Source organism: Sciurus vulgaris (assembly GCF_902686455.1).
Source record: "Sciurus vulgaris genome assembly, chromosome: 9".
Taxonomy (NCBI): domain Eukaryota; kingdom Metazoa; phylum Chordata; class Mammalia; order Rodentia; family Sciuridae; genus Sciurus; species Sciurus vulgaris.
The window spans coordinates 144,061,812-144,074,536 of record NC_136469.1 but is presented as its reverse complement, the minus strand read 5'-3'; the positions used below and the strand labels follow the sequence as shown (position 1 = coordinate 144,074,536).

At 51.0% G+C, this 12,725-nt stretch overlaps 1 protein-coding gene and 1 long non-coding RNA gene across 4 annotated transcripts in view; both read left to right on the top strand.

Annotated features, from left to right (window-relative positions):
* The window catches only part of HTT (huntingtin), a 140,250-nt gene that overhangs the window by 111,032 nt on the left and 16,493 nt on the right, over nucleotides 1-12,725 (top strand). For all 3 annotated transcript variants that reach the window (XM_079154365.1, XM_079154367.1, XM_079154366.1), the window contains 9 exons: nucleotides 518-663; nucleotides 1,830-2,007; nucleotides 3,118-3,213; nucleotides 5,353-5,540; nucleotides 7,554-7,680; nucleotides 9,695-9,795; nucleotides 10,582-10,736; nucleotides 11,319-11,458; nucleotides 12,383-12,465. In XM_079154365.1, coding sequence (XP_079010491.1) covers nucleotides 518-663; nucleotides 1,830-2,007; nucleotides 3,118-3,213; nucleotides 5,353-5,540; nucleotides 7,554-7,680; nucleotides 9,695-9,795; nucleotides 10,582-10,736; nucleotides 11,319-11,458; nucleotides 12,383-12,465 — 1,214 coding nt within the window. The remainder of the gene's footprint in view (nucleotides 1-517; nucleotides 664-1,829; nucleotides 2,008-3,117; nucleotides 3,214-5,352; nucleotides 5,541-7,553; nucleotides 7,681-9,694; nucleotides 9,796-10,581; nucleotides 10,737-11,318; nucleotides 11,459-12,382; nucleotides 12,466-12,725) is intronic.
* On the top strand, nucleotides 2,019-3,068 carry LOC306670055. The gene is made up of 2 exons (XR_013766306.1): nucleotides 2,019-2,845; nucleotides 2,889-3,068. It is a non-coding gene; the product is annotated as an uncharacterized lncRNA (long non-coding RNA).

The following is a 12,725-nucleotide window of genomic DNA, read 5'->3' as shown; positions in this document are numbered from 1 at the left end:
AAACTTATTTTATTTTTAAAAAGTGTTGCAGGGCCAGCTTGGTGTTTTGCGCAAGCAAGTTTATAAGTAGCTCTGCTGATCAAAAGTGTAGGCAAAAGGTAGCTGGAGGGCTGGGGTGGTAGCTGAGTTGTGGAGTAGTTGCTTCACCTGTGAGGCTCTGGGTTCCGACCTCAGTACCACGTAGAAATAAATAAAATAAAGGTCCTGTGTTCATCTACAGATGAAAATATTGAAGTAACTAGACAACAGCACCAGCATTCATAGCTCTGAGTTTTTTTCTGTGCACTTGCCACTTGCCATCTTGTTGGCGCAGTCAGTGTTCCCAGCCTTTCAGGAAGGCTGGGTGGTTCTCAGGGAAGTGCGCGTGCAGAACCTCCTGCAGCCATGGGCCTGTTGCAGGTGCGCACCTGGGTGGGACATCCGGAGCACTTTTCAGTCCTCACAGAATTGCATGGCTGCGTCTGAAGGTGAAGGGCTGTGCATGGTCACAGCCACCCATGGAGGTCTCGTGTTTCAGGGGATGCTGCGTTGTACCAGTCCCTGACCACACTGGCCCGGGCCCTGGCACAGTACCTGGTGGTGATCTCCAAAGTGCCTGTCCATTTGCAACTTCCTTCTGAGAAGGAGAGGGACACGGTGAAGTTCGTGGTGATGACCATGGAGGTAAGAGCAGCTCCAGAACTTGCTGTGGGAGGGAATGTGACTCACGTTAGAATGAAGCAGCTCTGTGTAAACCAGGAGCTTGAGTGGTCTGGTTGGCTCCTCCCATCCTCAGGAAGCCAGTGCTTATCTTCAGGTCCTGTCTGCCTCACTTCACCGAGTGCCTTCGCCTCTCACTGCACTGCTTCCCCAGGGACTGTGGAGGTCAGCAAGATGCCTTCTCATCCCTGCACTGCAGACCTAGTGTGTACCTGAATTTTTAATAATCTGGGCAGTGTGTTGCATCTTAAACCAGGCAGTAAATCTGGGCATTTCAGCCTTGGGGCAGTCAAACACTTGTCCCCTAAAGTATGTACGCCCTGTGGGCATGTTGCCTTTCCATACCACTGCCTGTCTACCTCAAACACAGATACATTGGCCATCCTGAGCAGGGAGCTGCCACCTTACACGAGGAAAGGGCTGTCCCAAGGGCATGAATGCATCAGTCACAAAGCAGTGAGGAAGTACCACTCTGCGCCAGGTTGAGCCAGGTGGTCCACAACCCTGTCCTCAGCCTAGTGGAAAGCTGGGAAGCAGAAGCAGCTTGCAGCATGGACAGTGGCACCAGACACACCCTGTGCCTCATCTGTAGGACAGAGCACTGCACCTGCATCGTTGCATTAAGTTCTTAGGATGGCCCTGCACGGTGTGTACTTTGTGCCCAGTTCACAGATGAAGAGGGCAAGGCTTGGAGAGAGGGTCAGGGACTTAACCAGGCTAGTTCAGTGTTTGATTGTAGGTCCTGCTGTTCCCAGAGCTCATGTCCCCAGATTTAGCCTCATGGCTATGGTAGGTAAGATCTGTGCTGCAGGGGCCCTGGAAAAGAGCCTCTGACCAGAGACTGTGTGACCCAGGAGAGTTTGCTCCAGGTTCTCACAGCCCTGAAGGAAAAAGCATTTACTGAGTGGTGTGGGCGTCCTGGAGGAGGGAGGTGGGAAGGCAGGTCGGGATTGAATGTAGGGAGCAGGGGCGGGCAGCCTGGGAACAGCTGGGTCACTGCCATACTTTGGGCAGGGCAAGGCCTCTTGGTCTTTGCCTGCCTTCCACAGCTGTGAATGGCTCTGCCTGCCCGGAGCCCTGGAGGCAGGAAGAACTGGGTGGACGTTCTCTGATGCAGTACTTCCCTTTAGGCCCTGTCCTGGCATTTGATCCATGAGCAGATCCCTCTGAGTCTGGACCTCCAGGCAGGGCTGGACTGCTGCTGCCTGGCCCTACAGCTTCCCAGCCTTTGGAGCGTGGTCTCCTCCGCAGAGTTTGTGACCCACGCCTGCTCCCTCGTCCACTGTGTGCGATTCCTCCTGGAAGCCAGTGAGTCCATATCCGTGCTTAGCAAAACTAGGGCCCAGCAGTGCACCTACTCTTAAATGTTCTTACTTTGTGCCAACTATTTCCAAGAACCAAATTAAGACTTGGGATGAAGAGCTGGGTCTCTGTCTCTTCACCTCCAGAAACTCAGCCTCTACCCAGTAGTTAACTCAAATTTGCTTTTCTAATCATTTTGTTTAGATTTTGGAGTTGAAGCTTTCAGAAAAATGCTTCTAAGCTTCATGTTCCTGTGATCTCTGGTCTTAGTGGACCATGCCATGTTTTTAGCCCTAAGTGATTGTAAGATTAGTAAGATTACATTCAAAAGATGACTGTCTCCTATTAGAGTTGAATGCATATTTCTATATACAGCATTGTAACACTAATATATTGTTAAAATAAAAGCAGTTCATTCTTTTCAAGGAACAGTGTCCTCAATAAGGGGTCATTAGCTAAATTTTGTAAAAAATTGGGCATTACAGTTTACATGTTGGAGGGTGTTTTGAAGTTTAGTATTTTCCAATTAAACGTTATAGAGTGGTGTTTTGATGTTCCATTGTTTAAATTATTTTCATCTGTGCGTTTGTAGTCAACTTGAAAAACGGAGATCCAGGGATTAATTTTTAAAAGCCAGGCGTCTTGGGGTTCAAGTGATGCTTTCAGCAACAGTGAATCATGGACAGTCCGATAAAGTCCTTCAGGGCAGAGATGCAGACAGCACAGCGGCCTGAAATCTGAGTGTAGGAGCTCAAGTTCTTGCACGTGCGCAGTCAGCCAAGAGACTGGCAGTTACCTGTGTTGTTGACTGGCATTTTCTATTTGACTAACGTCAGTTCTAGAAGTCTAGGCCTCATGTGATGTAGTCCATCACTGAATTCTTAGAGGGTGCACAAATGTGAAAATTTGAGTAGGCAGGAAGGATAAAAATGTGTGGAGGGCTGGGGCTGAAGCTCAGTGGTAGAGTACTTGTCTTGCATGAGTGAAGCACTGGATTTGATCCTTAGCACCACATAAAAATAAATAAAGATATTGATTGTGCCCATCTACTACTAAGAAAATATGGGGGAGGGGGAAAGTATATGGAAATCCTTGTCTCTTATGTTGTGATTTTAGTTGCAGTGCAACCTGGAGACCAGCTTCTTAGTCCAGAAAGCAGAACCAATGCTCCAAGACCTGTCAGAGAAGAGGAGGTAGATTCCGACACACACAGTAAGTCTCAGAACCCATTTTTTTAACCTGTGTTTCTTTGGGGCCTTGAAATTCATTCCCAAAAGAGACTTGTAAGTGGACAATGTGGACTCTAAAACCTGTTTCAACTTGCCCATAATACTCATCCCTGAATTTCCAGGGGATTTAGTCCATTGCTGTGCACACCCTCTTCCCTGTGTCTCAGCACTTGTCGCTGCTCCCCTGGCTGGCTGACCTATTCCAGCCTGGTGGTCATCCTCCCCAGTTCTCCCTAATCCACATCCTTTCCCACAGCCAGGTTTGCTTCCTCCTGGGAAGCCCCCATCTCTGCACTGAGCACCTGACTGTAGTTACTCTGAGCTCCTGAGGGTGGTGGCTGCACAGAGTTCAAACTTGGCCTGCTTTAAGTGATCAGCAAATGTTGGTTGAGTGGTGAATGGACAAAGAGAAATACCAAGGAACTTGAAGTTAGTGGGCATGTCCACGCAGTGTACTGTGACCCAGGTGTATTTCAGCCATCCCTTTGGGTGGATATTTTCAAAGAACTTTCCTGCTCTCTACAGAGCAGCATCAAAATTGCCCTTATTTAAAGTTCTCCTGGCTCAGATATGTGCTGCAGTTTTTCATGTTCCTCTCTCTCCTGATTTTTGGGCAGCTATTTTACTGTGACTGGTGGGAAGGCTGGTTGGGAGTAAAACGTTCTGACCAAGTGACTTCTTACTGTCCCAGCCTTCAGCTTCTGGGCCCTTTCAGCTCCCTTAGCCCAGGGGCCAGTGGGAATGCCACCCTGTCCCCTAAGGAAAGGAAGATAGGCTTCCAGGCCACTCTTCTTGGACTTCCAGGAGCCTTATCCCTGCTCCCTGGCTACAGACACACGCCTTGTGTTACGAGCACAGTGGTGCCTCGTCACAGCCTCACCTCTAGTTTCCTGTGTAGGGCATTGATGACCCAGAAGCACTGCTCTCAATATTCAGCCAAGGTCTTCTGATTTTTTTTGTCCTGAACCCTGAGGTTCCTGTGGCCTTTGTGATTTCACGGTTTCTTATTGTTTCTGAGGAGGGGGAGGTACTCACCTCCCCAGCTTGGCTCTTTCTGGCAGAGCAGCTGCTCAGGTCACTCACTCTGTGCTCTGCAGTGAGGCTGTAAGATGGAGACTGAGGACTGTAGCCACATAGAGCAGAGAGCAGCCACAGCCCTTTCATGAGTGCTCAGCAGATGGCTCCGTGATTTCTGCTACAACTTGAATTCCCACTGCTCTCCAGTGGTGCAGACTGTCCAGGGCCCAGTCAGAGCAAGCAGGCTCCATGGCTGGAGAACGGTTAGTTTGGGTTAATATAGCTGTGTGCATTCTCCATGGCCTTCTTTAGGAGGGTTCATTTAATCCTGGCCAGAGAAGGAAGCTAAGTTTTTTATCACCTACACAGTTGATGCTTCTTGAAGATTGTCCAATAAATATTAATGGCAGACTCATTTCTTAGTTCCATAAGGCCAATAAGAACTCCTTTTCCATACCAGAAAGTTGCCTAAATTTGGATCTCATGGGCCATGCGTAATATTTATCTCGTAAACGTTTATCACTCAACAAAACATTGTTTATTTCCACACTGTATGTCAGACTCAGAGTGGATGTGAACAGTCTCTGCTGGCAGCTGCGAGGAGGCTCCTAGCTGAGGTCAGGAGCTTTCCTCAGCACCTCGCCCCTGGCTTTCCTGCAGGAACGCACCCCGTTTGTGCAGCAGGCTTGATCCAGGGGACATGGTGACCAGGGATCATAGAGTGGTTCTTGGCACCTTGGCTTGGGACATCACACATCCTGGGAGAGTCAGAGAAAGCCAGAGGGCAGTGTCCTGAGGGAAGTGGAAGTGGAAGATGAGCAGCCGCTTGGTAGCTTTAGATGTTATAAGCTGATGCAAGAAGGCTAGAGACCCAGGCAGGACTTGGGTTCAGAAGCATTGCCAAGGTCCTGGCGGAAATGGGGAGCAGTGCCTGGTTGAGAAACCCATTAAAGAGGCACAACCTGTAGGCCTTCAGTGACCCACTCAAAGTCTAGTGGCCTGAGCAGCAGCACTGCTTGCTTGCGCCTCCTCCATGGGCATGCAGGGAAGGGTGGCAGAGTCAGACTGTTTTAACAGTCCTTTCTTGACCACGTCACCTGGGTAGATCCCAAGTACATCACCACGGCCTGCGAGATGGTGGCAGAGATGGTGGAGTCCCTGCAGTCGGTGCTGGCCCTGGGCCACCAGAGGAACAGCAGTGTGCCGGCGTTCCTCACAGCAGTGCTCAAGAACATCGTGGTCAGCCTGGCCCGTCTGCCCCTGGTCAACAGCTACACACGCGTGCCCCCCTTGGTGAGTCTGGCTGTGACTTTGAGTGTGGAGTCACTCAATAGAGTGCACAGGCAGCCCTGGGAACAGGGCCAACAGAGGTGAACACCAGGCAGCTCTGGCGCTCCCTTGCGATGGCCCAGTGTCTCACTGAGTGTGGTTGGGATGCTCTCGTCCTTAGGTGTGGTGCATAGCGTTTGTTAGTAGAAATGATGGATTTCCCTAAATGAGCTGAGTCGCTTTCATTAAACAGGATCCCGGCCCTGCGGGTAGGTGAGGAACCTGATTCTGTTCTGGAGGCTGGGCCTTAGCAGCCGTCCCCAGAGCTGCATGTGCACATGGCACTATCATTGCTGCAGGTCCTGCCTTGGAACCGCCTTCGGAATCAGTTCTAAATGGACGTGCTCAGGGCTGGGGCTGGGGCTCAGCGGTAGAGCGTGTCTAGCACATATGAGGCCCCAGGTTTGATCCTCGGCACCACATAAAAGCAAACAAACAAAAGAAAGGTATTTTATCCATCTACAACTAAAAAGAAAATTTTGTAGATAAGCATAGTACCTTTATTTTATTTATTTATTTTTACGTGGTGCTCAAAATCAAACCCAGTGCCTCACATCTGCTAGTCAAGCACTTTACCACTGAGCCACACCCCCAGCCCTAAAAAAACTTTTTTAATTAAAAAAATAAAATAAAATAAAATGGATGTGCCAAAGGGACTCTTGTTGCAGGAGGTCAGCATGACAGGGACAGTTGGTGGCAACTAGACCGACCCCCTCCCCAGTGAATCGCATCATTCCTCCCAGCCTGCTAAGACAGGACCTGTTCCTTTCCACCAGAGTCCTCAAGCAAGAACTAAAGGACAGAGCACAGAACCAGGGCCCGGGAGGTTCTTGTTTCTGCCCGAGAAGGCCCACAGCTGCCTCTGGGGCACAGCCTCTGTGGGTGTGCTGGTCCTGGGGAAGCTAGCACCAGGAAAGTGGTATCTGTTGGACTTCGAGGGATGCTGCAGAGGGCAAAAGTGTTTGGAGGATCCATTCTGAGAGTAGTGGTACAGCCTGGTTGTGTGGAAATGCTGGTGTAACAGGGAGCTGTGGGCATCCAGGAAGAAAGCAGGAGAAGCAGCCATGGTGGCTGTGCAGGGTCAGTCCCATCCCCATGCACAAGCAGCCCTCCTGGGCTTGAAGGCATGTGGTTCTGAAGTAGTACTATTCCTTTAGAGGGATGGAACAGGAAGTCGTAGTCCAGAGGTTGTGCTGTCCGGAGTTCTCAGGGATCTGCCCAACCAACAGTGTACTGTAGTTAATTCCAAGGGCCTTTGTGCACTGCCCGGAGGGTCCTTCCTGGTCAGGGAACGACTATAGCAGTTGCCACAAAACCTCTCTCTGGACATGCTCCGAGGAAGTTTGGTGGGTGGCATATGATACTTAAAAGGGCTTTCCAGTGCTCAAATAATTTGGCTGGCCAAGTCAGAGCCCTCTCTGCCCTCACACCAATGGGCTGAGGGAGGGATCTGGAGTGGGCTTTGGCCTGGGACTCCCTTGAGTTCTCTGTGGCTTCATAGAGGGTGTAACTGAGTTGGTTCTGTTGCTGGGGCAGCATGGAGTCTACTTCAGGGATTCCTCTGTGCCAGTGCGTGTCCACACAACTAAGGACAGAAGGTGGGACGTTGCGGCATGGTGATTTTGTGCCTGCTTGCCAGTACACGTTCATGTAGGAGGCAGGACGTCATTCACGTTGCCTGTACTCTCACACCTGTCTCACACACCTGGGCACAGGGTGTCCTTTGATGCCCACACACTGCAGTCAGCATCTCCCTGTGGGAGATGCACCAGCTAGGTGGTTGTGTGGGCAGCGTCACAAGACAGTGGCGGGCCTGGGCCAGGGAGCAAACAAGGATAGGGAAGGCAGGGCAGGGCAGGGCAGAGCAAGATTGGAAGGTACACTGGGTGGGGAGTGTTGCTGGGGCAAGGGGACCTCATCTGGGGAAGGCAGTGGGCTGGCCTGCTTGGCTGGTAAGGTTCTTCACTCTCATCTCAGGTGTGGAAACTCGGGTGGTCGCCCCAGCCAGGAGGGGACTTCGGCACAGTGTTCCCTGAGATCCCGGTGGAGTTCCTGCAGGAAAAGGAGGTCTTCAAGGAGTTCATCTACCGCATCAACACTCTCGGTACCCCACACCTCGCCCTCAGGGCCCAGACAGCTGGGGGGACCAGGCGCAGGGGTTAGGGTCTTCTCATTTGATGCCAGAAAGCCTCGGGGTGACAATGACATAACCTCTGTGGACACCTTTGGCAGTGTGTGCGGAGCTCTTTGTTCTGGTGAGGAGTTGCAAGTATGCGTGCAGTGCCAGGTTCTATGTGCACACAGTGGATGGCAGGAGGCCGGGTTCTGCCTGGCCGTTGGGCACTTCGGCCAGATGGTGGCAGTGGTTTTCTCAGGATGTTTTCTTGTGCCCCCAGTTTGATCTCATGTTCTCAATGATGTCATTTCTTGTGCTGGGGAAGGTGACAGGCTGTCCCTGGTCCTTACCTTCCCCAGGATCCAGGGTGGTTGAGTGGAGGGAAAGCAGACTTGGAGTTGGCTGGCCCTGGCCCCTTTGGCTAATCCTCCTGTCTGCTCAGCATGGGTGGGTTATTCATCTTAACTCCAGGACCCTCTTTGTCATCTGTAAAGTGGGGACTGCGCCTATTCCATGGAATTGTTCCAGGGGTGGAAATTAATAAGAATCAGCTCTCTCAGAGTGTCTCAGAAAGTGGTAGTCTAGTAGTTCTGTTAGGACTCTTCTCTTCTTTCTGAAGAGCAAAGTCGCCTGTTTTTTTCCCCCTTGTGGCTGGGGTTACCACCTGGTGGTATGGTTGTAATCAGGAAATCAGGGGCTGTGCATTTCCTGGAAAGTTCCCATCTTCTTTTGGGCACCTGCCTCCACCATCAGACCTCACCCTCTCCACCCCTCAATCCCTCTGGCTCCTGTAGACTTGGTACTTGTTCTGATTCCAGAAGGTTCTGGCAGTAGACGCCGCACCATGATCTGCCCTTCACACAGCTAGACAGTCATCACCCTGTTCTCAGCGGAGTCAGGAATCACCAGCTGTCAAGGAGCTTTTCTTCTTCACTTTCCTTAAAGACTGATCCCAGCCTCCCCCACCCCTTTCCCAGCACAGCTTTGGTCTTCCTGGGCAGCCACATCCAGTGTCACTGTCGGACCCCTTGGACCAGGCCAGCTCTGTCCTCTTTCCTCAGAACCTGCCTTCACCCCATTGTTCTGTCCTTCTCCATGCACGTTGCTGTCGAGGCACACATGCCCCCATGTGCCAGGATTACCAGGGAGGGCCTGGTGGTCAGTGCCCCAGTCGTCCTCCTCTCCCCACCTGGCACCTGTGCATTTTGGGTGAGGGCTATGACTCACCTGAGGACACAGTGGGAAAACAGTCCTAGCATCAGCCATGTGTGGAAGTGTGCTGCGTGTCGCTGGTGGGTGAGGCTAGAGAACAGCCTCTCAGATAGGCTTCTCTGGGGGCTACCTTGTGCCTGACCGCCACAGGCTCTTTGATCCATCTTCTAGACACACAAAAAACAGTTTCTGTGGGCTGGGTTGTGGCTCAGTGGTAGAGCACTCACCTAGCATGTGTGACACCCTGTGTTCAATTCTCAGCACTGCATATAAATAAATGAAGGTCTGTCAACAACTAAAAACATGTTTTAAAAAAAAAAAAAAAGTTGCTATGACTTAGTCTTAGCAGCTTTATTGAGACACAATTGACATGCTGAGCGTGAAGAACTGTGGTTCTGTCTGTGGAGCTGTGGCTGTCAGCATGGTCTCAGGTCAGACTTGAGAAAAGAATGCCTGGTGTGCAAAAGTGGCCTGGCCCGCTCAGAACCTGCTGGGTGTCCCTTCACTATCTCTGTCCCTACATTGGGACTTGGGTTTTAGAGGGCTCCAGGGCTGAGTTTGGCCTGTGACCCTTGCTGTTAGGTGGTTTTAGACAGCCTAGCTGACTTCTGTGTGCTTCAGTTTCCTCTTTGATAAAATGGAGAGAATGACATTCCCTACCTTGCAGAATAATCTAAGGATTTAAAGAAAAGGTACTGTATGTGCCTGTCCAAGTTGGTGCTGTTGTCAACGTAACCGTACACACGTGAGGAGTGGGTGACACTATCTGAAGTAGCACTTGCATTCCCAGGGTGGACCAGTCGTACACAGTTTGAAGAAACTTGGGCCACCCTCCTTGGTGTCCTGGTGACCCAGCCTCTTGTGATGGAGCAGGAAGAGAGCCCCCCTGAGGTAAGGCTACTGTGACTGGGAGGCTGCAGCTGGGGCAGCTCTTAACTGGCGTTGGCAGATGTTGCAGAGCAGGAGCAGATCTCCCTGGGGTGCAAGTCCAAGGCTGCCAGTGACTGGGGGGCATTTTACTACAGTGTAATCCACATAGAGGATCAGTGAGATTGTGTTCTTTAATGAAAGTATCTTTGAGTTCTGTTTATCAATATCCAGAGGAGTTGAATTAACACGAAATAAGGTACTCAGTCCAGGCCATATGCATGTACCTGGTTTGTTTTTCTAATTATTCTGCAGAGGTTATATTCAGCTTTTGAAAGTGTGAATTATGTTAGCTTCCCGTGACATAAATAGCAACCACGTTCTGGTAAAGCAGAGCCTGAGGGGTTAAAGCTCATGGGTATGCTCTTTGGCTGTGCTGGAAGATGTGCTGTGAGCTTGTGGAAATGATAATTCAGGTACATCTCTAGGTTGCAGTATGAAATGCCCCTAAAAGTAATAAGAGCCTTTAAGGAAAGTTTCTTAAAAAGTAATTCAGATTTGGAGTTTTATGCTCATAGGAGACCTCACTTTGAAAAATAGACGTTTGCCCATTAGATTTATTCCAAGGCACAGATACATCGAGGTGCTGCCCCATGCCAGGTGAACTTAGGGAGACCCTGGCAAGGAGAAGCCATGTCCCTCCACTCCTTCCTCCTAGCCCATGTGGCCTATAGGCACTGTGTGAAGTAGAGGCAGAGTCGGTTGTGGTGTCTCACTCTCTTGTTGTTGATGTGTGGACTGTCCATCCAGGAGGACACAGAAAGGACTCAGATCCACGTCCTGGCTGTGCAGGCCATCACCTCCCTGGTGCTCAGTGCGATGACTGTGCCTGTGGCCGGCAACCCAGCTGTGAGCTGCTTGGAGCAGCAGCCCCGGAACAAGCCCCTGAAGGCCCTCGATACCAGGTTTGCCTGAGTTCCCATGTGTTCTGTGTCCCACTGCGGGGGACAGTGAGGTACCCCCTCCTCAGGGACCAGCAACTTTCCTAGCTCTTTCCTTTGTTGCCAGACTTGAAACAACACTGCGTGTGACCCTGGCACAAGTATGCAGATTCAAGCGATTTCATGTCCAGTGACAGGGTCACAATTGGGTCTGGAATTTATGGGGGCCTTTGGGATGTTTGGGGGACAAACTCTGACAAGGCAGGAGTGAGCCCCTGCCTAAAGGTACACAGACTGGAACGACTTGCCGAGCGAGTTCCTTGCTCCTGTGCTGTCACTGGAGGCAACATGGAGATGAGGTCCTGGTGGTAGGATTCTGAAGGAAGCAAGATGGTTTTGCATTTTGGTGTTTTGTTTGTTTATTTTTTGTGGTCCTGGGGATTGAACCCAGGGGTGCATCCCTAACCCTTTTTTATTTTGAAACAGGGTCTGAGTTGCAGAGGCTGGCCTTGAACTTGACATCCTCCTGCCTCAGCCTCCTAAGTTTTCTGGGATTGTAGGCGTGTACCAGCAGCAGAATGTTCTTTACCTTTGTCTGAACTTTAGGTTTGGGAGGAAGTTGAGCATGATCAGAGGGATTGTAGAACAGGAGATTCAAGCAATGGTGTCCAAGAGAGAGAATATCGCCACCCATCACCCGTACCAGGCCTGGGATCCTGTCCCTTCTCTGTCTCCGGCTACTACAGGTATAGGAGAGGGGCGTTAGCTAGGACTAGAGTGAGAGAGACTGACATTTCATGCCTCCCAGTCTGTGTGCCACCTATGCTGGGAATCTTGTTCAAGCCCAGGAGAGCCTCAGTCGTGAGGACATAAAATCTGGAAATCAACTGGACTATCTTTTGCCATTTGAGTTGTGGGAAGCCAAAGAGTTCTCAAGGCTGGAAGACTGGCAGCTTGCATAAGATTTAAAAGCCAAATTAGTTGGTCACAGTTTGTCTAACTGACCTGCATCTCCAGCTTCTCAGGGAACCCACGTGCAGGAGCGTGTGTTCCGTGCTGGCCCTGTGCAGGCTCCCCTGCCTGAGTGCCTCACCAGCCCGGACTCTGTGCCATGCTCCTCAGGCACGTACTCCACCTCTATCTGCCAGTGACAAATGCTGTAGTTTGTCATCCTGGCTTAAAGAAGAGAGAGGAGAAGTTTGGGGGATTTGTTTTGTTGTTGTTTTCAATTTGTTGTGTTATACATTTTTGTTTGTTTGGCAAACAGTATTTTAGTTTTGTGATCCCTTCCTATGTTAGCTTAGAGCTAATAAACTCAAGTGCCTGGAAGGCTTTATTTAGAAGTGGCAGAGTGAGCAGGTCCTGGGAGAGGTGCAGATGAGGGGCTCCAGGAGAGGTGGAGAACATGTGGGTCCGGGGGAAGGCGGTGGCACAGAGCTGGCATGGGCTAGCTAGGGCAGTCCTGAGTGTTACAGAGAAAAGGCCATACTCCAGTTTGTCCTCAGCCTGCCAGCTTACTAGGTTATGAATGACAAACCCCTGAGACTCCAGGGCCATCCCGCCAGTGATGAGGACACTGACTTGGATGGCACCTGCACGGGTAGGAGTGGGATTGGCACCAGGTAACCCTGCAATTGCGCTGCCTGGTGTCCCCACGCTGTTGTTCACAGGTGCCCTCATCAGCCATGACAAGCTGCTGCTGCAGATGAACCCCGAGCGGGAGCTGGGCAACATGAGCTACAAGCTGGGCCAGGTGCGTCCAGCTCCTCGGTCTCCTCACAGCCCTCAGATTGGGGCATGTCCCCTGGGAAAAGAGAAGTGCTTTTCCTTTTGTTTCTACTTATATTCTTTGCTCTGAGAAGGTTTAGACATGTCTCTTGATTTCATGGCGTGCTAGAGTAGGCAGGGCAGTGTGGCAGGCTGGGCGGGTGCTTGTGCGCACAGTGTGCCTGCCAGGGAGCTGCGGGAGAGTGGGCGTGGTCCTGTCCAGGCGGGCACCAGCTGAGCAGGAGG